Source organism: Oncorhynchus tshawytscha, linkage group LG10, assembly GCF_018296145.1.
Source record: "Oncorhynchus tshawytscha isolate Ot180627B linkage group LG10, Otsh_v2.0, whole genome shotgun sequence".
NCBI classification, from domain to species: Eukaryota; Metazoa; Chordata; class Actinopteri; order Salmoniformes; family Salmonidae; genus Oncorhynchus; species Oncorhynchus tshawytscha.
In genome coordinates this window covers 62,800,480-62,826,153 of record NC_056438.1, presented here as the reverse complement: position 1 = coordinate 62,826,153, position 25,674 = coordinate 62,800,480, and the positions used below count along the sequence as shown (strand labels likewise).

The following is a 25,674-nucleotide window of genomic DNA, read 5'->3' as shown; positions in this document are numbered from 1 at the left end:
CACAACAAGCTTCCATTCCTCCTGTCACAAGGGGACAGATTGCTGATTTTAAGTTGAAATGGTCGACCCTGTTACTTTATTTGGCACTTAGACCCTTACTATAGTCAAGTTTTATGTAACCTCTTGAGATGTGAAAACATGTTTTTTTAAAGTTGAACACGTGCTCTTTCTGACAGAATGTTAGAATTGTGTGAGAACATCTTTTTCCACCAAGTTAAACCAAAAGGCACTCCTTTCGTGTAATGACTCTCTTTCTGCAGCTGTCTCTTACACTGAACAAATCACCACAATTTCAATGATTTTACTGAGTTACAGTCCATACAAGGAAATCAATTAATTGAAAAACATTAATTAGGCCCTAATCTATGGATTTCACATGACTGGGCAGCAGCACAGCCATAGGTGGTCTTAGGCCCAGCCAATAAAAAAATTCCCACAAAAGGGTTTTATTACAGACAGAAATACTCCTCGGTCTCATCAGCTGTCCAGATGGCTGGTCGCAGACGACCCCGTAAGTAAAGAAGCTTGATGTGGAGGTCCTGGGCTGGTGTGGTTACATGTGGTCTGCGGTTGGAAATACTGCTATAGTCTCTAAAAACGACATTGGAGGCGTCTTATAGTAGAGAAATGTACAGTGCCTTGCGAAAGTATTCGGCCCCCTTGAACTTTGCGACCTTTTGCCACATTTCAGGCTTCAAACATAAAGATATAAAACTGTATTTTTTTGTGAAGAATCAACAACAAGTGGGACACAATCATGAAGTGGAATGACATTTATTGGATATTTCAAACTTTTTTAACAAATCAAAAACTGAAAAAGTTTTTAGAAATGTTTGTAAATGTGTTAAAAATAAAACAGAAATAGCTTCTTTACATAAGTTTTCAGACCCTTTGCTATGAGACTCGAAATTGGGCCCAGGTGCATCCTGTGTCCATTGATCATCCTTGAGATGTTTCTACAACTTGGAGTCCGCCTGTGGTAAATTCAACGGATTGGACATGATTTGGAAAGGCACAAACCTGTCTATATGAAGGTCCCACAGTTGACAGTGCATGTCAGAGCAAAAACCAAGCAATGAGGTTGAAGGAATTATCTGTAGAGCTCTGAGACAGGATTGTGACGAGGCACAGATCTGGGGAAGGGTACCAAAAGAAATATTCAGCATTGTAGGTCCCCAAGAACACAGTGGCCTCCATCATTCTTAAATGGAAGAAGTTTGGAACCACCAAGACTCTTGCTAGAGCTGGCCACCCGGCAAAACTGAACAATCGGGGGATAAGGGCCTTGGTCAACCAAGGCCTTTATGGTAGAGTGGCCAGACGGAAGCCACTCCTCAGTAAAAGGCACATGACAGCCCGCTTGGAGTTGGCCAAAAGTCACTTAAAGACTCTCAGACCATGAGAAACAAGATTCTCTGGTCTGATGAAACCAATATTGAACTCTTTGGCCTGAAAGCCAAGGGTCACAACCGAAGGAAACCTGGCACCATTCCTACAGTGAAGCATGGTGGTGGCAGCATCATGCTGTGGGGATGTTTTTCAGCGGCAGGGACTGGGAGACTAGTCAGGATCGAGGCAAAGATGAATGGCGCAAAGTACAGAGAGACCATTCATGAAAACCTGCTCCAGAGCACTCAAGACCTCAGACTGGGGATATGGTTCACTTTCCAACAGTACAATGACCCTTAGCACACAGCCAAGACAACGCAGGAGTGGCTTCGGGACAAGTCTCCGAATGTCCTTGAGTGGTCCAGCCAGAGCCTGGACTTGAAACTGATCTAACATCTCTGGAGAAACTTGAAACTATCTTTGCAGCAACACTCCCCATCCAACCTGACAGAGCTTGAGAGGATCTGCAGAGAAGAATGGGAGAAACTCCCCAAATAAAGGTGTGCCAAGAATGTAGCGTCATACCCAAGAAGACTCAAGGTTGTAATCGCTGCCAAATGTGCTTCAACAAACTACCGAGTAAAGGGTCTGAATACTTATGTGAATGTGATATTTCCATTTTATAATTTTAAAAAATTAATTAGCTAAAATGTCTAAAAACCAGTTTTTGCTTTGTCATTATGGGGTATTGTGTGTAGATTGATGCGGGAAAAAAACTATTTAATCAGTTTTAGAATAAGGCTGTAACCTAACAAAATGTGGAAAAATTCAAGGAGTCTGAATACTTCCCGAAGGCACAGTACGACGAATAAATCTTTAAACTTTTCATTTTACCACTAGTAGTACTGCCACAGTCACTGGCTAGAGTTTGGCTGCCTTTGCGTGTCCTTGGTGTACTGTGTGGATGGAGCCAAGCTGCTGTCTCCTCCCTGCCCACTGCGATCTGACCTTCCCATGCCTGACCTCTGTCCCGAGTCTGCCAAAGCATCCCTACTGCAGGACTGAAGACGCATACTAATACATGTTGGGATAACAGGGTCATAGCTCTAACCTGGTCAACATATAACAGGGAATTTAATAAGGGAGGGAGTTGAAAGTCCGTGTTTCCCAGCAACAGCCCCAAAACATCACTGCTCTAGAGGAGATCTGCATGGAGGAATGGGCCAAAATACCAGCAACAGTGTGTGAAAACCTTGTGAAGACTTACAGAAAATGTTTGACCTCTGTTATATACCCTTTGTTGGCAATGACAAAGTATTGAGATAAACTTTTGTTATTGACCAAATACTTATTTTCCACCATAATTTGCAAATAAATTCATTAAAAATCCTACAATGTGATTTTCTGGATTTTTTTTCTCATTTTGTCTGTCATAGTTGAAGTGTACCTATGATGAAAATTACAGGCCTCTCATCTTTTTAAGTGGGAGAACTTGCACAATTGTTGGCTGACTAAATACTTTTTTGCCCCACTAATATAAAAAAAATGTATATATGTTTAGCCTAACCTTCACAATTACTTGTATTGAATGTTTTATAAACTAGCCTATTGATAATAGTATTTTATATTATGCAGTTAGATTTTGTTTTGCTAACAAGGCATTAAACAGAAAAAAACTGAGCGAGCTAGTGAAGCCCATTCATCCCTCTACGATACTCTCACCATTAAAAAAAACAGACTCTTCACTTAACTAGCATTCCTAACAAATCCACATAATCAACACAAATAAAATGTAACCTATATTAAGACTTCTAGTTTACAGTGCTGTGTTAAATGCATTAGAAGCATGGGCATTAAAGTGAACAGAAAGCCAGGGAGCCAGCCAGCTGTAGAGCTGCTCAGTGCCCCTTCAGTCACACTAAGCCCTGGGCCAGGCTGGGTTCCAGGACGTCTGGATGCAGACCGAGCGTGCAGAGAAAATCCCCAGCATGGCTTTGGCTGGCTAGCTGGGCCAGCCTACAACCCAACCCCAAAACAGCACCAGAGAGCAATCGGTCAGTCTACAGCCTAACAGGACCCGGTTTCCCGATAGTGATGGAATTTAGGCTTATATGTGTTTGAATGACGCATCATAAAGATAACCAAAGACGTCAAAACCATGTCCCTAAACACCATGCAGTATACCCGTTACAAAGTGAAACGTAACTGTGTCATTACCAGTGGTGGAAAAAGTACCCAATTGAGTAAAAGTGTAACGATGCCTTAATTGAAAATAACTAACTTAAAAGTGAGAGTCTACCGCGAAAATACTACTTGAGTAAGTCTAAAAATATTTGGTTTTAAATATACTTAAAACTTCTTTGGGATCGGTGTCCCTTCCATGGGACGGTTGAGTTAACGTAGGCTAATGCGAGCATGAGGTTGTAAGTAACATGAAAATTTCCCAGGACATAGACATATCTGATATTGTCAGAAAGCTTAAAGTCTTGTTAATCTAACTGCACTTTCCAATTTACAGTAGCTATTACAGTGAAAGAATACCATGCTATTGTTTGAGGAGAGTGCACAATTTTGAACATGAAAAGGTATTAATAAACAAATTAGGCACATTTGGGCAGTCTTGATACAAACTTTTGAACAGAAATACAATAGTTAATTGGATCAGTAAAACTGTGCACATACACTGGTGCCATCTAGGGGCCAAAATCTAAATTGCACCTGGGCTGGAGTAATACATTATGGCCTTTCTCCTGCACTTCAAAGACAGTACAAAAAATACAAAAGAACGGTTGTTTTTTTCTTTGTATAATCTTTTATCAGATCTATTGTGTTATATTCTCCTACATTCCTTTCACATTTCCATAAACTTCAAATTGTTTCCTTTCAAGTGGTATTAAGAATATGTAGAACCTTGCTTCAGGGCCTGAGCTACAGGCCGTTAGTTTTGGGTATGATATTATAGGCGAAATTTGAAAAAATGGGGCTAATCCTTAAGAGGATTATGTATCAAAAGTATAAATCATTTCAAATCGCTTATTTTAAGCAAATAAAATGACACAGTTTCATTATTTATTTATTCATTCACTGATCGCCAGGGGCACATTCCAACACTCAGACATCAATTACAAATGAAGCATGTGTTTAGTGAGTCCACCAGATCAGAGGCAGTAGGGATGACCATAAGTGCATGAATTGGAACATTTTCCTGTGATGCTAAACATAAAAACTGTAACAATACGTTTGGGTGTCAGGGAAAATATATTCAGTAAAGTACTTTATTTTCTTCAGCAATGTAGGGAAGTAAAAGTAGTCAAAAATATAAATAGTAAAGGACAGATAACTAGTTTTGGGGGGTAAGTACTTTACACCACTGGTCGTTACAGGATATGTCCCATGCTGAAAATTATTCCAGAATATATAGGATAAAAAGCATAATGTAGCTCTATAATATATTCAAAGTTGAAAAATAAATATATTAAAAATAAATAAATATAATATATATATACGCAAACAGCACCAGTCAAAAGTTTGGACACACCTACTCATTCAAGGGGGTTATTTTTACTCTTTTCTACATTGTAGAATAATATTGAAGACATCGAACTACGAAAAAACACAAGGAATCATGCAGTAACCAAAAAAGTGTGAAACATATCTTAATATATTGTTTATTTGAGATTCTTCAGTAGCAACCCTTTGCACACTCTTGGCATTCTCTCAACCAGCTTCTTCAGGTAATCACCTCATTTCAATTAACAGGTGTGACTTGTTAAAAGTTCAATTGTGGAATTTCTTTCCTTCTTAATGCGTTTGAACAAGTTAGTTGTGTTGTGACAAGGTAGGGGTGGTATACAGAAGACAGCCCTATTTGGTAAAAGACCAAGTCCATAATATGGCAAGAACAGCTCAAATAAGCAAAGAAACGACAGTTGATCATTACTTTAAGACATGAAGGTCAGTCAATAAGGAACATTTAAAAGAACTTTGAAAGATTATTCAAGTGCAGTTGCAAAAACCATCAAGCGCTATGATGAAACTGACTCTCATGAGGACCGCCACAGGAAAGGAAGAGCCGGAATTGGGGCGGCAGGGTAGCCTAGTGGTTAGAGCATTGGAATCAGAAGGTTGCAAGTTCAAACCCCCGAGCTGAAAAGGTAGGGGGTAGAATCAGGGGTAGAATCTGTCGTTGTACCCCTGAACAGGCACTGTTCCTAGGCCGTCATTGAAAACAAGAATTTGTTCTTAACTGACTTACCTGGTTAAATACAGGATAAATTACCTCTGCTGCAGAGGATAAGTTCATTAGAGTTACCAACCTTAGAAATTGCAGCCCAAATAAATGCTTCAGGACTCAAGTAACAGACATCTCAACATCAACTGTTCAGAGGAGACTGAGAAATCAGGCCTTTGTGGTCAAATTGCTGCAAAGAAATCACTACTACAGGACACCAATAAGAAGAGACCTGCTTGGGCTAATAAATATGAAATTAGACCATTGGAAATCTGTCCTTTGGTCTGATGAGTCCAAATTTGGTTATTTTCTGGTGACACTTAACCAGCATGGCTATCACAGCATTCTGCAGTGATCCAATCTGGTTTGTGCTTAGTGGGACTATCATTTGTTTTTCACCAAGACAATGACCCAAAACACACCTCCAGGCTGTGTATGAACTATTTGACCAAGAAGGAGTGTGGTGGAGTGCTGCATCAGATGACCCGATCTCAACCCAACTGAGACGGTTCGGGATGAGTTGGACAGCAGAGTGAAGAAAAAGCAGCCAACATGTACTCAGCATATGTGGGAACTCCGTCAATACTTTTGGGAAAGCATTCCAGGTGAAGCTGGTTGACAGAATGCCAAGAGTGTGCAAAGCTGTCATCAAGGCAAAGGGTGGCTACTTTGAAGAATCTCAAATAATAATTATATTTGTTTAACACCTTTTTGGTTACTACATGATTTCATATGTGTTATTTTATAGTTGAGGTCTTCACTATTATTCTACAATATAAAAAAATAAAGAAAGCCCCTTGAATGAGTAGGTGTGTCTAAAATTTTGACTGGCACTGTATATTTTTTACACTATGTTTTCCCATCAAAAGAAAAAAGGTTCTGTAGCCTATTATGTATTTAAGTGTTTGTATAATTAGGTTTGCTATGTGTTATGTATTTTAAGTGTATTGTGTATGCAATGTTGGATTATGTACATTCTGCATTTCTTCAGTTTGTGTCAACTGTGAAAAATAATTGAAGTCACTCATTGCCACCTTCGCTATATCAACGTGACCTAAAAATAGGATATAATGACAATGGTTTTCGGAATTGCTCAACAAATCATGAATTGTAGCCTATGGCAGGTAGAAATTGAGAATAAAGAATGCCAACAGATATTCTACAATTAAATAAACATTAAGTAGCCTAGGCTACAAGTTAAGCCACATTTCCATTGACCTAATATGATGACCTTTATGTTATTGGTTAGACTAAAGTTTAATGCGTGAGCACTCAGGTAGTAGTAGCATATAGGCCTAATAGATACAAATATTGAAGTGGCTCAGATGTAGTCTAATGGCTTAATACTAGGTAGGTCTATCGATTGCACATATATGAAAGTGATGTCAATATATAGCCAAATTTCTGTCAAATTTGTAAAAATTATCCTTACTTCGCTTTTTATAACATGGCAAACGTTTTAGGCTATTTACATGAGGGAACCTGAATCCATTCAAATACAGGATAAACACAAATCTATATAAAGAACTCAGATATAATTGAACAGTGGTGTACCATCCCTATATGCAACAAAAACATAAAACGCAACATATAAAGTGTTGGTCCCATGTTTCATGAGCACAAGCTTATTTCTCTCAAATTTTGTGCACAAATTTGTTAACACCCCTGTTACTGAGCATTTCTCCTACACCAAAATAATACAACCACCTGGCAGGTGTGGCATATCAAGAACTGATTAAACAGCATGATCATTACACAGGTGCACCTTGTGCTGGGGACAATAAAAGGCCACTCTAAAATGTGCAGTTTTGTCACACAACGCAATGCCACAGAGGTCTCACGTTGGAGTGTGCAATTGTCCACTAGAGCTGTTGCCAGTGAATTGAATGTTAATTTCTCGCCTCCAACATCGTTGTAGAGAATTTGGCAGTACGTCCAACCGACCTCATAACCGCAGACCACGTGTAACCACGGCAGCCCAGGACTTCACATCTGACTTCACATCAGCCACCCAGACAGCTGATGAAACTGTGGGTTTGCGCAACAGAAAAAAATTCCGCAAAAGCTGTCAGAAACCGTCTCAGGGAAGCTCACCTGCGTGCTCATCGTTCTCACCAGGGTCTTGACGTCGTAACCGACTTCAGAGGGAAAATGCTCACCTTTGATGGCCACTGGCACACTGGAGAAGTGTGCTCTTCACAGATGATTTCCGGTTTTAACTGTACCAGGCAGATGGCAGACAGTGTGTATGGCGTCGTGTGGGCGAGCGGTTTGCTGATGTCAACATTGTGAACAGACTGCCCCATGGTGGTGGTGTGGTTATGGTATGGGCAGGCATAAGCTACAGAAAACGAACACAATTGTATTTTATTGATGGAAATTTGAACGCACAGAGATACCGTAACGACATCCTGAGGCTCATTCATCCGCCAAACATCACTCCATGTTTCAGCATGATAATGCACAGCCCAATGTCGCAAGGATCTGTACACTAATTCCTGGAAGACGGAAATGTCCCAGTTTTTCCATGGCCTGCAAACTCACCAGACATGTCACACATTGAAAATGTTTGGTATACTCTGGATCGACGTGTACGACACCATGTTCCAGTTCCCACCAATATCCAGGATTTCGCAAAGACATTGAGAAGTAGGACAATATTCCACAATCAACAGCCTGATCAACGGCCCTACTTATTTTTTAAAGGCATCTGTGACCAACAGATTCATATCTGTATTCCCATTCATGTGAAATCCATAGATTAGGGCCTAATGAATTTATTTCAAATGACTGATTTCCTAATATGAAATTGTAACTCAGTAAAATATAAAAATTGTTGCATGTTTTGTTTGGAGGAGATATTGGCAATATATCCTCCAAACACCAGCTTTGAGGCATTACCCCTTTTATACAATGGGTTAGCAACATATTCAAATAATGATTGACATATTTTCATTAAAAACATTATTTTAATTAAATGTATTCATAGTATTTCATCCTTCAACAAGATATAGTCCTGACACAAATCTAGGGTTGCTAGAGTCGTTGAGTCTTTTTGTTCTGTATCTATGGACGTTCGTTCTAGTCGTTCGTTCTAAATGTTCAATTGCCATACTGTCCGGCAATGTTCTTATCCCTTACTTGCTAGCTAACCAACTACTGCGAACTTAGTCACGTCAAAAAGTGCAGCCAGAATAACAGCAAAGTAGCTGCATTTGCATAAACTGTTTTCTAGTGATATTTATTTGGATACATCCATAACAATAAGCTGATGAGGCATGATTTCGCCTGGCATAGAAAATGTGCTCAATCGTAAGGACAATGTTGTTCAGAGGAGCTAGCCAACAACACAACTACAGTTAGACAATCACTTCAAACTGAAGCTGGAAAGATTATCAGCGTTTTGTTTGAACTTTTTTCAATTGACATTTTTTTTTGTATATATATATATATATATATATATATATATATATATATGTATAGAGATAGACTGGCTGAGAAACTGTTAAGGGAATTTTTTATCAATAATGACTAATTATGTATACATTTCAATCAGGACTGACTCATCAGAATACTATTATGTTACTGTATATGTACTAATCAGAATACTATTATGTTACTGTATATGTATGAATTGTCTTTCTTAATCCTAGTACTGAATATAATGTGTGTAAATATAATCAAGAATTAGAACAATGACTGTCTGTTCCTTGGTAGAAATGAATGAACTAAATCTTCAGACTGGCTAGAATGCTTATCTACACAAGAAGACCTTGGCTCAACCATAAATTATATTAAATTGGTAGGGAGACGATGTGGGAAGGCTTGAGATACTGCCTTCGTACCAGGGTGGGAGAAGAGACGGGTTGGTACTGGAACTAATGACGTCATTTTCAGTTTATAACCTGTGGTAAACTGTATCGTGTTCAGTACTCTTGTGAATAAAAGCTGCTATTTGACTTTAAGACTGGGCTCTGTCCATTTTTATAAAATAAGGGTCATACAAATCCTTATGAATTGACAGAGTGTTTAATTTTAATTGGGTGTTAAAACATAGAGGAATTAAATTCCTGGAACAGAAACGCTGCCTGCCTGTCTCATCCTGACTCACGACACATTCATTACTATGAGACAGCAGGAGATTGAATTTGAATATTGAAACAATGTTGCAAATGTCGGAGAGACAGAGAGCAAGGTTTATTCAAATCTCCACTGTTGAAAACTAAATGTTAGTCTAAAAGAAACATTAAATAATGTCTAGATGCTTTTTATAGTGGAGATCAAGTTTATAAGTTGCTTGGTTGGGCTGATGAGACAACGGATTACGAAGTCAGATGGAACAGAGTAAATAGCCATTTTAACGTCATAGAGTTAGCCGGTGGCAACATGTGGAATAAAACCGTCTGGAATGCGGTTTTAACCATTCAGGATTAGACCCTTCCGTTGTATAATACCGTATAAAACCATAGCTTGTCTCTCCCTGACAAGAGGAATCATAGTTTGCCGGTCCCGATATAAAAAAGGTTGAGGAACACTGCTTTGGATAGAAAATACCCCAGATCCTTACTCATCTGTCGGTCTCCATAGCTGATGGCCTCTGCCAGGGGGCTCCAGCCCTGGGCATTCTTCACCTTCACAGGGGCATTATGGGCCAGGAGTAGGAGGGCACACTCTGCAGCACAAACAAACACACAAACATCACAATTGATCAAACATCATCAAGCTACTTTTAGATGAATTGTTTTTGTTTTCAAATCTAAGTCAATCACCCATGGTCTTTATACGTGGACATTGAATACTCATTTCTGTAGTTAATGACGATAACAGTATATTGGGTCAAGTAACAAGATGTCTACTGACCCGAAGGGCATTCGATATGGGACCAGCCACTACTATGAGACTACTAGACTATGTAACACACTGCAGTCTGCAGAGATCAGACAGGATGATCTCAGTACAGTAGGACAGGAATTTATCCCAGAAGAAATCCACATGGAGGATTTACTAGAGGAGAGCTGGAGAACATGTTGATTATGTTATGTGAATGGCAAAAAACATGGCTGGTAGGATGACTTGGAGACATGCCAGAGGTGGGGCATAATGCCCTGCAACATGGCACATCTTCTGTGTCATTTCCTGGTCTTAGGCTTATGTTGCTTTCGAGCTAACTGGGAACTCAGAAAAAAAATAGGTCAAATCATGACGTCTGTGATCTTCAGGTCAGACCTCTAAAAAGATGCCAGAGTATCCGACTTGAAATTCCGAGTTGGATGGCCATTCAAATACATTTTTCCCCAGTCGGAGCTTGTTTTTTCCCTAGCTCCTAGTTGTCTTGAACACATTTAAGTCGTAGATTTCAGAGTTCCCAGTTGTTTTGAATGTGGCATTAGGCCAGAGATGAGAGTATGGGCCAAAAAATCCTGTCAAACTCTGGTGCCATGTAGTAGTTTAGAGGAAAGTAGTACAAGTGAGTCTGCTCCAAATGGGAAACAGTTGTTTGCATGTCTCGGTCCTGTTCAAATAGGTCTATGTATCTGTTATTCTCCATATATCAGATATTCTTGATTACCAGAAGTCAAAGCCCTTACCTTTGTGACCCATCATCACAGCTACGTGAAGAGGTGTGTTTCCTAGAAAGAGAGAGAATGACCAGTTATGAGATTATTGATGTCACAGCTAGTGCAGGTGCACATGGACAATGTTTATGTTTAACTCAACACACGCTAGTAAGCAAGTACTGACTATGTTAGTCAAAAAAGTGTCAGCTAAAATGTAATGGATACAAAACTAGAAGTGATAACCTATGCGGTTTCCTATTCCATGTACTAAATTCGGGTTACCATGCACACTCACCATGCACATCTTTCTGGGAGATGTTCTGGGTCCGAATGAGTGAGGACAAGCGACGCACATCTCCTCTGAACACACATTCGTGAACAGGGAATTCCAAATTCAAGTCCTCATTACCATTGGTTAGAATGATGGGATTCTTGTTATAGTCATCGATGATAGTACCAACTGATTGATTGGCATTGGTATTGTTTGCATTGATATTCGATAGCTGCTGCTGCAGTGCCATAGGTTTCACCGTCTTGTTATGGTTCTTGTTTGATTTGTACGTGATGGCGGTACCGTTGGGGGCTGGAGAGGTTATTGTTCCATTTGTAGAGTCATCAAATGTTTCCATTAACGTTATAGACCCATCCTTACTAGGCTTGTTGTTATGGTCTTTCCGCAATGTGCGAATCTTTTCCCCGGTCATGATTTAACGTTACTAGCCAGCAAGGAGACTAGCTACTTCAGATGAATATTGTATTATGTTGACTATGGTTGTCAATGACAGCTGCAATAGCTACATTAATAGCTAGCTATTTGCCTAACCTAGCTAGCTAGATTGCAGTTTTTCAACCATATAATGGATGTGGGTGTTACAACAGAAACAACACACACGTAAAAACAAAACAACTGGAAAAGATACTCTCAAGATCGTTAACACACGATTAAGAATGAAAATACCAAATTATTCGGCGATATCCTTGATAAAACTCGTTTCAAAATGTCCCAATTGCATCTTGCAGTGCGGTAGTTTGCTTGCTAACGTTTGCTCGCAAGATTAGAAACCTTCCGATTGAAAAGCGTTCTTAATACCTCAGTGGTGAAAAGACCATCTGCCATCTTCCGCTTAGTATCTCGCGAGAATAAAAAGCATCAAAACCACATTCATTAGGTATCGCGATAATTAGTTGAACAGCATCTTTTATTTTTTAGAAACACCAAATAAATATTTAACGCACACAAAATACATTGTAGTAAACTCATGATGATATATATACACAATTTAAAAGCACCAGCATAAGGTATAATTTACAGAATTTGTTCTCAAACATGATTCTGGCAATTTTTTCGACGCCTACTAGGGGTCTTGAATTAACATACGTCATCTACACGCGCCATATTTTTGTTGTTTGCCAAGCTTTCAGAAATTTTGTTTTGGAACGCAAATAAATAATGCCTCCAAAGAATAAGCAGAAGAAAGTGATTCATCAAGATGAACTGCGTCGGTTGATGAGAGAGAAACAAAAGCAAACGATAGATAAGAAGCGTGTCGAATCCCCTTATGCCAAGTACAACAGTCTCGATCATCTTAGCTGCGTACTCTGCAACGAGCGGGTAAAGAATGAAATATTGTGGCAGACTCACGTTCTTGGAAAACAGCATAAGGAGAAAGTTGCCGAGCTCAAGGGGTCTAAACAAAGTTCAACAGGTCACGGACCCCAGCCCCCGCTGAAAAGGAAAGCATTGGATTCTGAAGACACGAATGGGAAAAAGTCTAAACATGTGGCAGGTAACGAGCAGGCATCTACGTCGTCAGGGCTGCCTGATGTTTTCTTTGCGAAACCTGCCCCGCCTGGGCCGAAGAAACTAACTGGAATTTTGAAAAAAACATCTGCTGGACTGAGTCTTCTGGCCGGAGTCTATAATGAAGACGAAGAGGAGGCTGGTGACTCTTCTGACCTAGGGGCAGCCTCCAGCTCGGGTGTGCAGAAGGGGACACCTGCCCCAGGACTCCCAGCTGATTTCTTTGACAACGGCACCATTCCAGCTGTCCCAGCTGCCTCTCATTCCGGGTCTATCCTCAAACCAGATGAAACTGAGAAGAGTGTGGAGAAGAAGGAAAATACACCTGAAGCACTACCAGAAGGCTTCTTTGACGACCCAGTGAGAGATGCCAAAGTCCGCAATGTTGACGCTCCAAAAGATCAAATGGATAAGGAGTGGGAAGAGTTCCAAAAGGAAATGCGGCAGGTGAACACTAAATCAGAGGCCATTGTAGCCGAGGATGACGAGGAGGGACGTTTTGAGCGTCAGATTGATGAAATCGATGAGCAAATCGAATGTTACCGGAGGGTTGAGGTATTGAGAGATAAGCAAGATGTGGTGAAGAAAGTTGTGAAGGAGAAGACCGAAGACCAGGAAGACTCCAGGGGAAGCGATGAGGAGGATGAAGAAGAGCTGCTCCACTTGCTGTCAAGAGACTGGAGGGCTAAAGGGGCCCTTGCTTAAAATTCCTGGGTCCTTTTGACCCAAATAGGGTCAATGTTTCTCCAGATTGTAAATAAAATAGCAAAGTTGCAAAGGAGCCAGCTTCTTTCCTCTGTCAATGACAAACCTTTGTTGAGGATTTTGAATGTCTAAGTGTTGTCTTGTACAGTTATGTCTACAGTACCAGTCAAATGTTTGGACACAGCTATTCATTCAAGGGTTTTTCTTTATTTTTTTTACTATTTTCTACATTGTAGAATAATAGTGAAGACATCCAAACTATGAAATAACACATGGAATCATGTAGTAACCAAGTCAAAATAGATTTTATATTTGAGATTCTTCAAAGTAGCCACCCATTCCTTGTTGACAGCTTTGTACACTTGGCATTCTCTCAACCAGCTTCACGAGGAATGCTTTTCCAACAGTCTTGAAGGAGTTCCCACATATTCTGAGGACTTGTTGGCTGCTTTTCCTTCACTCTGCGGTCCAACTCATTGGGTTGAGGTCGGGTGATTGTGGAGGCCAGGTCATCTGATGCAGCACTCCATCACTATCCTTGTATATTTGAGATTCAAAGTAGCCATCCTTTGCCTTGATGACTGTCAGCGTTGCACACTCTTGGCACTCTCTCAACCAGCTTCATGAGGTAATCAGCTGGAATGCATTTCAATTAACAGCTGTGACTTGTTAAAAGTTCATTTGTATATCTTTCTTTAATGTGTTTGAGATAATCAGTTGTGTTGTGATAAGGCAGGGGTGGTATACAGAAGATGGCACTATTTGGTAAAATACCAATTCCATAGTATGGCAAGAACAGCTCAAATAAGTAAAGAGAAACAACAGTCCATCATTACTTTACGACCGAAGGTAAGTCAATCTTTGGAATTTAAGGAACTGTCCTTTGGTCTGATGAATCCAAATTAAATTTCTGGTTCCAACCACCGTGTCTTTGTGAGACGCAGAGTAGGTGAACGGATGATCTCTGCGTGTGTAGTTCCCACCGTGAAGCATGGAGGTGTGATGGTGCTTTTCTGGTAACACTGTCCTTGATTTATTTAGAATAAGTCACACTTAACCAGCATGCCTACCACAGCATTCTGCAGCAATACGCCATCCCATCTGGTTTGTGCTTAGTGGGACTATCATTTGTTTTTCAACAGGACATTCATGCAAAGCACACCTCCAGGCTGTGTAAGGGCTATTTGACCAAGAAGGAGAGTGATGGAGTGCTACATCAGATGACCTGGCCTCAACCCAATTGAGATGGTTTGGGATGAGTTGAACCACAGAGTGAAGGAAAAGCAGCCAAGTGCTCAGCATATGTTGGAAAAGCATTCCTCATGAAGCTGTTTGAGAGAATGCCACGAGTGTTTAAAGCTGTCATCAAGGTGAAGGGTGGCCTGTTTGAAGAATCTCAAATATGAAATATACCTTCATTTGTTTAAACTTTTGATTATTACATGATTCTGTGTGTTACTTCATAGTTTGCACTATTATTCTACATTGTAGAAAATAGTAAAAAAGAAAAAGTAGGTGTCCAACCTTTACTGGTACTGTATATAAAACTTGCTCTTGTGGTAAATGCTGTTTTTCTAATGTTACACACATGCAGAAAGCACCATGCGTATGAAATACTGTACTATCAGCACTTATTAAAAAAAATGTTGGGAGCCAAATCCTCAATTCTCATTTCTGGAGCCCTCAACACAAATTAACCCCATGGTTAAATGCACACCAACTTTGTATATTCATTGTGCAACCACAGAAGAAACTATCACAGCTGAGACCAAATGCACAAACAAATGCACAAACAGTTTATGCCTGTACGGTCGTCATTATCGGAACCTTGGAGCATACTGGTGGGCCTACATGATACACATTATTCCAAAACAAAAACAGTCCTTTATAAATAACCTTGACTAGAATACTAACATTTGAAAGTATGGAAACTAAATAGATTGTCAAATCCTTGTAATCCACGTTTTCACTTTAATTAGTGCTCACACAACACGTTCATAAAATTCCCACAGTATCCCCAAAGCACATAGCTTTATAGGAACAATATTCCTGTCGGAAACCAAAATAGCAATTCTAAATCTGTTTGCCCTAATTTTTTGTTCCAGAACTCCACCCGATTATCCTGCAGAGCCAAATTACCCTCAAACAGTCCTCTATGTTAAAATCGATACATTAGACAGTTATATTATTAGCAACATGCAAAGCACAACTTAATACAATCATTTCCATTAAAGTACAATGCTGAGGATTTTCTACAGACCTCTATGCAGCCCCCCCCAAACAGGTCAATCTTACAGGATGCCATATTAAAAAGTCTACCATATTTACATAATACAACAGTGTTGAGTGAGTTGACATGTCCTGATTTGTACATTTGCATTTTAGAATGTAACGGCCCACACAAAAGAACAAGGTTAAGTTGAGAGAGATCAGTGCTTCTATAACTACCTGTTACATTATCACAACCAGGGGTGCCTACTTCTGTCTCATCTGTACTACACACAACACTAATATACAGCAAATTGAAGCTAACACTCCAATAGTATGAATCCATTAACATTGTATTATTTGTACATATGCTTCAGGAGTTAATATTTCAAGGTGACTAACTAGTTAAAAGAGCATGTTTATAGCCCTTAGAATCTTGCAGACATAATAAAAATAATGGGTTAAGGATACGTTTAGTCTCGGTGTTACATTAAAATGCAGAAAATAACTCAAGACATTAAACAAAACAAGCAATAAGCAAAGACTAACTGAACTTACCTAAATGGGAAAGTTTGTGGTAGGTACTAGATTCTGATAAGTTATATTTTGGTTAAGTCATGACGTCCCTATTCAACCATTCATTTCACATCAACTTCACTTGTCATCAATCAAAAAATGTGATTTCGGAAATGTAAATTTTGTAAACTGTTTTGCCAAATAATAAGAAACAAACCTTGTATCTGGGTAGCTGACTGTAGCTTAAGCGTGTAGGGGAGCATGCCAGTGCCACTGTTCCACATTCAGCTTGTTATTAAATACTCAGTTCAATAAAAGTGCAGCCATTACTGTGGGGCACTCCACATACACAAACAGAGACGACCTCTCCCTGTTCAATACTGCGCTCTGCAGCCTCAGCCACTTCTTCTCACAGACCTGCAGCAGCTTTCAGTTCAGCCAGTGAGAACCTCTGGTCCCCGTCTTTGTCGTAGCGTTCCAGGCTACGGTGGTCTGGTGTTGCGGTGTCAAAGAGTTTCCTCAGGACTTGGTAAGACATTCCCTGAGAGGTGGGGTCGGTCCCTGTGTGCTCAAAGAGCTCATTGAGATCTAGTAGAAGTAGAAGTTTCAGGTAATTGTTCATTGGCCACAAAATAAAATGCACGCATTCCTTGCTCAAGCACACTGTCAATCGGAGATTCATATCTGCATTTCTCCTTAATTGTAGATGCAGAATACTCTGTATATGACTAAGATGTTGATGTATGATCACAGATATGAAATTTCATAACTAAAAGTTTATCCAATACCTTTCAAAGAGTTAACTCCAGGAAATGACACAATTTTAAGGTTTTCTATTCCAGACTCTCTCTTGGAGCGATTTGACGTCAAAAACCGTGGACGTCTTGTTGGCTTTGAACCTTTGGAGGAGAAAGAACAGGACAGTCATCCACAGGTAACATTGTACTTCACTATACTTATTTCTTATGAAAATGTCATGGACAAATAAGCGCTCCTGTCTGATCTTATTATACCATGTGTAGCTTCTGAAGTTGCTGCGTTAATTCCATCTGCATTGGTGTCTCTCTCTGTAACTGGGTCCTTTACTGGTACGGTTGCACCTCCACTGATGGGCACTGGTTCAACGACCTCCACAAGGTCCTTAAATAGGTTGAAAGATAACTTTAGTTTTATATTATTTTACTTTTTTAGCATGAAGTGATTATAACAATTGTTGGTGTGTAACTAGGAATCATGAATGTTACCATGTAAAATGCATTTCGACATTAGAACAATAACAACAGAACTTATCTAGGCACATAGCCACCGAGGGTCAAGCAGCTCTTGCTACATACCACTCTACGAGTCTGTATCTTATCTTCTGTGTGCCTTGACAGAACCATGAACCACTTCCAACCCATTACTCACACTGAATGGTGTTGTTTGGGCAGAGCCCTGCTCTATAAAAGACACCCTCTGAGTGAGGTTGGACACAGAGGTGTGGAGACTGTGGATCTGGTCACCGGTCCATGCGTGGTACAGTGTCTGGGTCGTGTTAACCTCTCTCACAACCTCTCTCAGGTGAGTTACGTCCTGTAACAATACAACACAAAAACATGCATAAACTCAGCAAAAAAAACATCCTTATTTCAGGACCCTCTTTCAAAGATATTTCGTAAAAATCCAAATAACTTCACAGATCTTCATTGTAAAGGGTTTAAACACTGTTTCCCATGTTTGTTCAATGAACCATAAACAATTAATGAACATGCACCTGTGGAAAGGTCATTAAGACACTAACAGCTTACAGACAGTAGGTACAGTTATGAAAACTTAGGACACTAAAGAGGCCTTTCTACTGACTCTGAAAAACACAAAAAAAAAGATACCTAGGGTCCCTGCTCATCTGCGTGAACGTGCCTTAGGCATACTGCAAGGAGGTATGAGGACTGCTGATATGGCCAGGGCAATAAATTGCCATTTCCATACTGTGAGACACCTAAGACAGCACTACAGGGAGACAGGATGGACAGCTGATCATCCTTGCAGTGGCAGACCACGTGTAACAACACCTGCACAGGATCAGTACATCCGAACATCACACCTGTGGGACAGGTACAGGATGGCAACAACAACTGCCCGAGTTACACCAGGAACGCACAATCCCTCCATCAGTGCTCAGACTGTCCGCAATAGGCTACCAATGACCTGCCACTGAACAAAGCATCTGTGTCCATGTATGCTGATGATTCAACCACATAAGCATCAGCAACCACAACTAATAAAGTCGCTGAAACCCTTAACAAAGAGTTGCAGTCTGTTTTGGAATGGGTGGCCAGTAATAAACTGGTCCTGAGCATCTCTAAAACTAAGAGCATTGAATTTTGTACAAATCATTGCTTAAGTTCTAGACCTCAGCTGAATCTGGTAATGAATGGTGTGGCTGTTGACCAAGTTGAAGAGACTTAAGTACTTGGTGTTACCTTAGATTGTAAACGGTCATGGTCAAAACATATAGAATCAATGGTTGTAAAGATGGGGAGAGGTCTGTCCGTAATAAATAGATGCTCTGGTTTTTTGACACCACACTCCAAAAAGCAAGTTCTGCCGGCTCTAGTTTAGTCTATTCTTAATTATTGTCCAGTCTTATGGTCCAGTGCTGCAAAGAAATAGCTAGTTAAGCTGCATCTGGCCCAGAACAGAGTGGCACATCTTGCTCTTCATTGCAATCAGAGGGCTGATATAAATATTATGCATGTCAGCCTCTCTTGGCTAACGGAACCCAAACTGGCTGCGCACGTGCGCCATCATGCATACATTTATTTTGTCCCCCCACACCAAACGCAATCACGACACGCAGGTTAAAATATCAAACTCTGAACCAATTCCATTCATTTGAGGACAGGTCAAAAAGCCTTAAACATTTATGGCAATTTAGCTAGCTAGCTTGCACTTGCTAGCTACTTTGTTTTATTTAGCTAGCTTGCGGTTGCTAGCTAATTTGTCCTGGGATATAAACATTGAGTTGTTATTTTAACTGAAATGCACAAGGTCCTCTACTCTGACAATTAATCCACACATAAAACGGTCATCTCTCCTCCTTCTAGGGTTTTTCTTCTCAACTTTATATTGCGATTGGCAACTTTCATAAATTAGGTGCATTACCGCCACTGACCTCATTCGTCTTTCAGTCATCCACGTGTGTATAACCAATGAGGAGATGGCACGTGGGTATCTGCTTCTTAAAACCAATGAGGAGATGGGAGAGGCAGGACTTGCAGCGCGATCTGTGTCACAAATAGAACTGACTTCTATTTTAGCCCTTGGCAACGCAGACACTCGTTGGTGAGTGCGAGCGATGTAAGAGTTGACTGCATCACTTCTTTGTATAAGAAACATTGTTGAAAATTCCCAAATGGTTGGCATAGTCAACTTACACACAGCTCTGACACACACACTTATCCCACCAGACATGCCACCAGAGGTCTTTTCACAGTCCCCAAATCCAGAACAAATTCAAGAACGCATACAGTATTATATAGAGCCATTATTGCATGGAACTCCGTTCCATTTTATATTGCTAAAATAAACAGCAAACCTGGTTTCAAAAAAACAGATAAAGCAACATCTCACGGCACAACACCTCTCCCCTATTTGACCTAGATTTGTGTGTATGCATTGATATGTAGGCTACGTGTGCCTTTAAAAAAAAATATGTATGTCGTTCTGCCTTGAGCTGTTCTTGTCCACTTGTCTGTTCTGTATTATGTCATGTTTCATTTGGACACCAGGAAGTGTAGCTGCTGCTTTTGCAACAGCTAAGGGGGATCCTAATAAAATACCAAATAATGATCACAGGCTGTGCAGGACACTTTAGAAGTCAGAGGGTGCACGGAGGGACATGTCAAAATGCAGAATTTTAGCACTTTAGTAAGCATTTACTGATATAAAAATGTGATTAAATGAATTCTCCATGTGGTCTACTGGTATATTAAAAAGGCACTTCATTGTATATTACAGGCTTTTAAAAATTCTATATTGGTGCACAATTTTTACTCAAATATGCTAAAGGCTCTTTTTGTGGAACGACCCCAGTATAGGCTTTAGCTTACTGGGCTAAATTAAATAGGGAGTGGAAAGGCTATCCTTAGAAGGGCTATTCAACTATATTCTTATGGGGGCCAAATTATGTGTATTACACAGTCTGTGATCATCAAAGCAGGGAACAGAAGGCACACACCCATGTTCCAGAGTCTTAGCTTTTAGGAATGAGGTCAGAATAGCTTATAGCCAAAACGGTTAAAACACTAGAGCCAAATTCATAGTTAGAAAATACATTCAACATGCCACATTGGCTTCAGAAACTGCCAGAAGCATCTATTTACCACAGAGTTTGATTCTATCGGTTCTCCTCTACCTTTCCTGGCTGGCAAAGTACCAGGATGTTGTCTCTGGTTTTGAATCTGAATATATTGAATTACATTTGAAAACATCTGAGAAGTAGAATATATGAAACTTTGATTAACTTGAAATAATAAATTGTAAACTGGATGCTCACACAATGACTAATATCTACCATATTTAAACTGAATGTATAAATATTGAATTTGAATGTAAAACATTCACTGAATGCAATATTCATTAAATTCAGTTTTAAATCAGGAAATAAGTTCAATTTATGAATTTCATGATTTAAATTGTACATTATAAATGCAAAAATATTCCATTCAAATTCAATATCCTAATAGAAATTTAAAGTGATGGAATTAAAAATACAATATTTTGGTACTAAAATCGCTGCATAACTAGAAGTTGTATAATCTGTCATTGAGATCATTCTGCAGCTCATGCATTTGGCCACTGACACCACTAACTGGCTCTCTAACGCTAACTGTGCAGGTACAAGCTGAAGAAAATGGGCTGTAAAGGAATCTCGTATTTCTATTTTCTTTACCATAGCCATCTTTAGATCATCCATTTCTTTCTTCTGGTCCGCAAGGGTTGTCTGCATTGTCTGGACATCATGTTGCACACTGGTTAACGTGCTGCCGATTGTAGCTACACTCTGCAAATTAAAACATTTTGAGTCACTTTCCAGATACATTTGTGGTTGATGCAAATAATGATAAATTGGCAGTAATTCGAAACAAATACAGTGGGGCAAAAAAGTATTTAGTCAGCCACCAATTGTGCAAGTTCTCCCACTTAAAAAGATGAGGCCTGTAATTTTCATCATAGGTACACTTCAACTATGACAGACAAAATGAGAAGAAAAAAAATCCAGAAAATCACATTATAGGATTTTTAATGAATTTATTTGCAAATTATGGTGGAAAATAAGTATTTGGTCACCTACAAACAAGCAAGATTTCTGGCTCTCACAGACCTGTAACTTCTTCTTTAAGAGGCTCCTCTGTCCTCCACTCGTTACCTGTATTAATGGCACCTGTTTGAACTTGTTATCAGTATAAAAGACACCTGTCCACAACCTCAAACAGTCACACTCCAAACTCCACTATGGCCAAGACCAAAGAGCTGTCAAAGGACACCAGAAACAAAATTGTAGACCTGCACCAGGCTGGGAAGACTGAATCTGCAATAGGTAAACAGTTTGGTTTGAAGAAATCAACTGTGGGAGCAATTATTAGGAAATGGAAGACATACAAGACCACTGATAATCTCCCTCGATCTGGGGCTCCACGCAAGATCTCACCCCGTGGGGTCAAAATGATCACAAGAACGGTGAGCAAAAATCCCAGAACCACATGGGGGGACCTAGTGAATGACCTGCAGAGAGCTGGGACCAAAGTAACAAAGCCTACCATCAGTAACACACTACGCCGCCAGGGACTCAAATCCTGCAGTGCCAGACGTGTCCCCCTGCTTAAGCCAGTACATGTCCAGGGCCGTCTGAAGTTTGCTAGAGAGCATTTGGATGATCCAGAAGAAGATTGGGAGAATGTCATATGGTCAGATGAAACCAAAATATAACTTTTTGGTAAAAACTCAACTTGTCGTGTTTGGAGGACAAAGAATGCTGAGTTGCATCCAAAGAACACCATACCTACTGTGAAGCATGGGGGTGGAAACATCATGCTTTGGGGTTGTTTTTCTGCAAAGGGACCAGGACGACTGATCCGTGTAAAGGAAAGAATGAATGGGGCCATGTATCGTGCGATTTTTGAGTGAAAACCTCCTTCCATCAGCAAGGCATTGAAGATGAAACGTGGCTGGGTCTTTCAGCATGACAATGATCCCAAACACACTGCCCGGGCAACGAAGGAGTGGCTTCGTAAGAAGCATTTCAAGGTCCTGGAGTGGCCTAGCCAGTCTCCAGATCTCAACCCCATAGAAAATCTTTGGAGGGAGTTGAAAGTCCGTGTTGCCCAGCAACAGCCCCAAAACATCACTGCTCTAGAGGAGATCTGCATGGAGGAATGGGCCAAAATACCACCAACAGTATGTGAAAACCTTGTGAAGACTTACAGAAAACGTTTGACCTCTGTTGACAATGACAAAGGGTATATAACAAAGTATTGAGATCAACTTTTGTTATTGACCAAATACTTATTTTCCACCATAATTTGCAAATAAATTCATTAAAAATCCTACAATGTGATTTTTCTGGATTTTTCCCCCTCATTTTGTCTGTCATAGTTGAAGTGTACCTATGATGAAAATTACAGGCCTTTCATCTTTTTAAGTGGGAGAACTTGCACAATTGGTGGCTGACTAAATACTTTTTTGCCTCAATGTATGTCCAATACTTCTTAATCTGAAAACTGTTTTACCTTTTGGAGCTCTTCAACTGTAGTTGGAAGGTTGATCAAGTCTGAGGCTGATTTGATGTTGGCCTTTAGGTGGTTCACTGCAGAGTCCAGCAAACTGATCTAATAGAATGGAGCAGAACATTCAATTACACTTGGGAAACACATTTCACATCACATTCACTCTGAGCTTAGAGACACCCACTTTTTCCAAGTTTGGACTTTGAAAAATTCTTAACCTCAATTCAACCTGCCATGGTGTGGCAGGTTGCATATGAATGGCCATGAATGATTATACTTGTGTGTGTACATAACGGGGGTGGATGGGATAACAGACCGTACATGAATTAGTTATGCTGATATTGATAACACTTTCCCTTCACTAAAACAACTTTACCTTTCTGTTCATCTCCGTAAGGTTGGACCACAGTTTGTTCAGACCCTTGTCTCCACTTTCAATATCCTCCAGCTTTCTCTGTTTCATCTTCAGATCTTCACTTAGTTTTGGTATTTCATGTGATGACACTTTCTGGCTGGATTCCACTGTGGAGAGAAGATACATCAAGTGAATAACAATTTACTAAAACTGCAGTTACTGGGTTGTTTGATTGAAAAACTCTGCAATAAGTGATGGCTGTGCAAAGGTTACCCTACTCTTTATTACAAGGTAAACTAGGGTTAGTGTGTAGCCACAAGAGTAGTGTGTACTCTTGTAACTGAATTCTTGATTTAACCCAAAAGGCTGTGTCTGAAGGTTGACAGGTGACAGATAGCATGCTAGTTGTGCTTTGTAGTTACTTGGGGCTGCAGGTAGACTAGTGGTTAGAGCAGGCCAGTAACCGAAAGGTTGCTAGATCGAATCCCCAAGCTGACAATAATATGTCCTTCTGCCCCTGAACAAGGCAGTTAACCCACTGTTCCTAGGCCGTCATTGTAAATAAGAATTGTTTCTTAACTGACTTGCCTAGTTAAATAAAACAATTGTTCATGGTAGCGAGCCTGTTTCAAATGACAAAGTTAGCTAGCCAGCCAGGTAACGTCAGCTAGCTAGACTAGTTGGCTAATAAGGTTAAATAAAATAGATGACAGGTCTTATCTGATGGCTTACTAGTATGCAGCTTTTCTTTGAGGGAGTCAAGGTCTTCTTTCAGAGCAATCTGCATCCATAGCAGCCCGGCACAAGCCATAACACAGGCAGCCAGTATGATGAACAGGATCAAGGGATAGCAGACATTGCAACACTGCACGTAACTTATTCTATGATTAATTAGAAACACATAGTTTGCATTAATATTTTACAGTCACAAGCTTCATGCATCATTGATAAACATAATTCTACAGGTTTACTGAGACTAAGTACAAGTTTGATCACTTACTTCCCGAAAGCAGCGACAGTACCAAGGTTGCTGAATTCCTCTTCATCTGAACTTGATTCGGATTCTGAGTCTGGGGGCTCGGTTCGTAGGAGCCTGTGGCCGGACCCCTTCTTGGTTTTCTTCCTTTTACTGTCCCCAAGTCCGATCAATGCATTAAGCTCCTTCCTCTTCTTCATCTTCTTCTGTGGGGTCAGCGAACCCGCTGAGCCCGACTTAAACCCGACCAAATCCAACGTTTTGTCCAGTTTGGTTGTTGTAAATAACGTCCTATAGCTAACGTTAGCCAGTAGCGTTAGTGTTGTTAAGCTGATTGGTTCCGCCAACTAGCCTAGTTAGCTAGTTAGCTTACTTTGTAACTTGAAACAGGCTAGTTACAACGAACTGCCAATCACGTATGGTAACTAAGCATGATAGACAATTATAGTAGCATGCTATTTTGAAAACTCGTAGTACTAGCTAGGTCAACGTCTGAAATAGTGCGCTAACGTTGCCCAGCGGTTAGGTAACTAACGTCACAGTTCCAGCTGAGCTAGCTACCTGACAGCGGCCGCACAACCAAGTTAAAATGGCGATTTCTAGATAACGTTACTACACAGCAAAATATGGTGTACCGTCAGTATAAACTATAAATCAACTCACTTCTAGTACCACGACCAATATAATATAAACCTTACCAAAATGGTTTACATTTCTGTGCAGTCGTAAATTGATCTGACGCACTACCTGGATAAAACAATCTTGTTTTGATGGTGAACATCTTTGACAAGGCATCGCTAAACTGGCACCTGATTGGTTGAATTCCCTTCTCTGTACTCCCATGTTTTGATACTGCCCCCAACAGGTGTGGCACATTTTTCATTGTTCTTAAATTTCTTTACATTATGAAATTATCCTCTCTACAAATACCAGATATTGTACATTGACTACCATCTCTGTGAATAAATTCCCTGACTTGAACAATTTCTTAAATTGAATTTGACGATTTGAAAACACATGGTTTTGAACATACATTTAATTACACTGGAACTTCCATGGTCAGGGGCACCGCCAGGGATTTTGGGCCCCATGAAAATATATCACATTGGGCCCAGCCACCACAGGCCACACCAACCCTGCGCAATTGCTGTAACCACACCACCAGAACTAAATCAAAGCTTTAAATAACTCTACATTTGCAGGCTTGCAACTCTCCTGTAGACCAATA

General features: G+C 40.1%; 3 protein-coding genes across 3 annotated transcripts in view; 1 reads left to right on the top strand and 2 right to left on the bottom strand.

Annotated features, from left to right (window-relative positions):
* LOC112260592 (ankyrin repeat domain-containing protein 13C-like) overlaps nt 1–12,254 on the bottom strand; it is a 29,080-nt gene extending 16,826 nt beyond the window's left edge. The window contains exons 1-3 of the mRNA XM_024435822.2: nt 11,414–12,254; nt 11,149–11,190; nt 10,128–10,232 (exon numbers count right to left, since the gene is read on the bottom strand). Of these exons, the coding sequence (XP_024291590.1) occupies nt 10,128–10,232; nt 11,149–11,190; nt 11,414–11,822 (556 nt within the window). The 5' untranslated portion in view covers nt 11,823–12,254. The remainder of the gene's footprint in view (nt 1–10,127; nt 10,233–11,148; nt 11,191–11,413) is intronic.
* A 230-nt stretch (nt 12,255–12,484) lies between these two features.
* On the top strand, nt 12,485–13,897 carry LOC112260594 (zinc finger protein 830-like). The gene has a single exon (XM_024435829.2). It carries the CDS (start codon nt 12,569–12,571, stop codon nt 13,622–13,624), a length of 1,056 nt encoding a protein of 351 aa, XP_024291597.1. The 5' UTR covers nt 12,485–12,568; the 3' UTR covers nt 13,625–13,897.
* A 1,675-nt stretch (nt 13,898–15,572) lies between these two features.
* Nucleotides 15,573–25,255, bottom strand: LOC112260596 (EF-hand calcium-binding domain-containing protein 14-like). The gene is made up of 9 exons (XM_024435830.2): nt 24,471–25,255; nt 24,203–24,351; nt 23,492–23,637; nt 23,119–23,217; nt 21,282–21,392; nt 17,756–17,920; nt 17,362–17,488; nt 17,137–17,247; nt 15,573–16,936 (listed from the first exon to the last, which is right to left on the bottom strand). Exons 1-9 carry the CDS (start codon nt 24,644–24,646, stop codon nt 16,758–16,760), a joined length of 1,263 nt encoding a protein of 420 aa, XP_024291598.1. The 5' UTR covers nt 24,647–25,255; the 3' UTR covers nt 15,573–16,757.
* Nucleotides 25,256–25,674: the final 419 nt, after the last annotated feature.

Excerpts from the sequence above, each read along its gene's own strand:
- LOC112260594 (XM_024435829.2), top strand. The coding sequence starts at position 12,569 with ATGCCTCCAAAGAATAAGCAGAAGAAAGTGATTCATCAAGATGAACTG.
- LOC112260596 (XM_024435830.2), bottom strand. The coding sequence starts at position 24,646 with ATGAAGAAGAGGAAGGAGCTTAATGCATTGATCGGACTTGGGGACAGT. Across the intron at positions 23,638-24,202 it reads CAAAGAAAAGCTGCATACTA|TGGAATCCAGCCAGAAAGTG; the intron begins GTAAGCCATCAG and ends TTCTCTCCACAG. Across the intron at positions 16,937-17,136 it reads TGGAGTTAACTCTTTGAAAG|ATCTCAATGAGCTCTTTGAG; the intron begins GTATTGGATAAA and ends TACTTCTACTAG.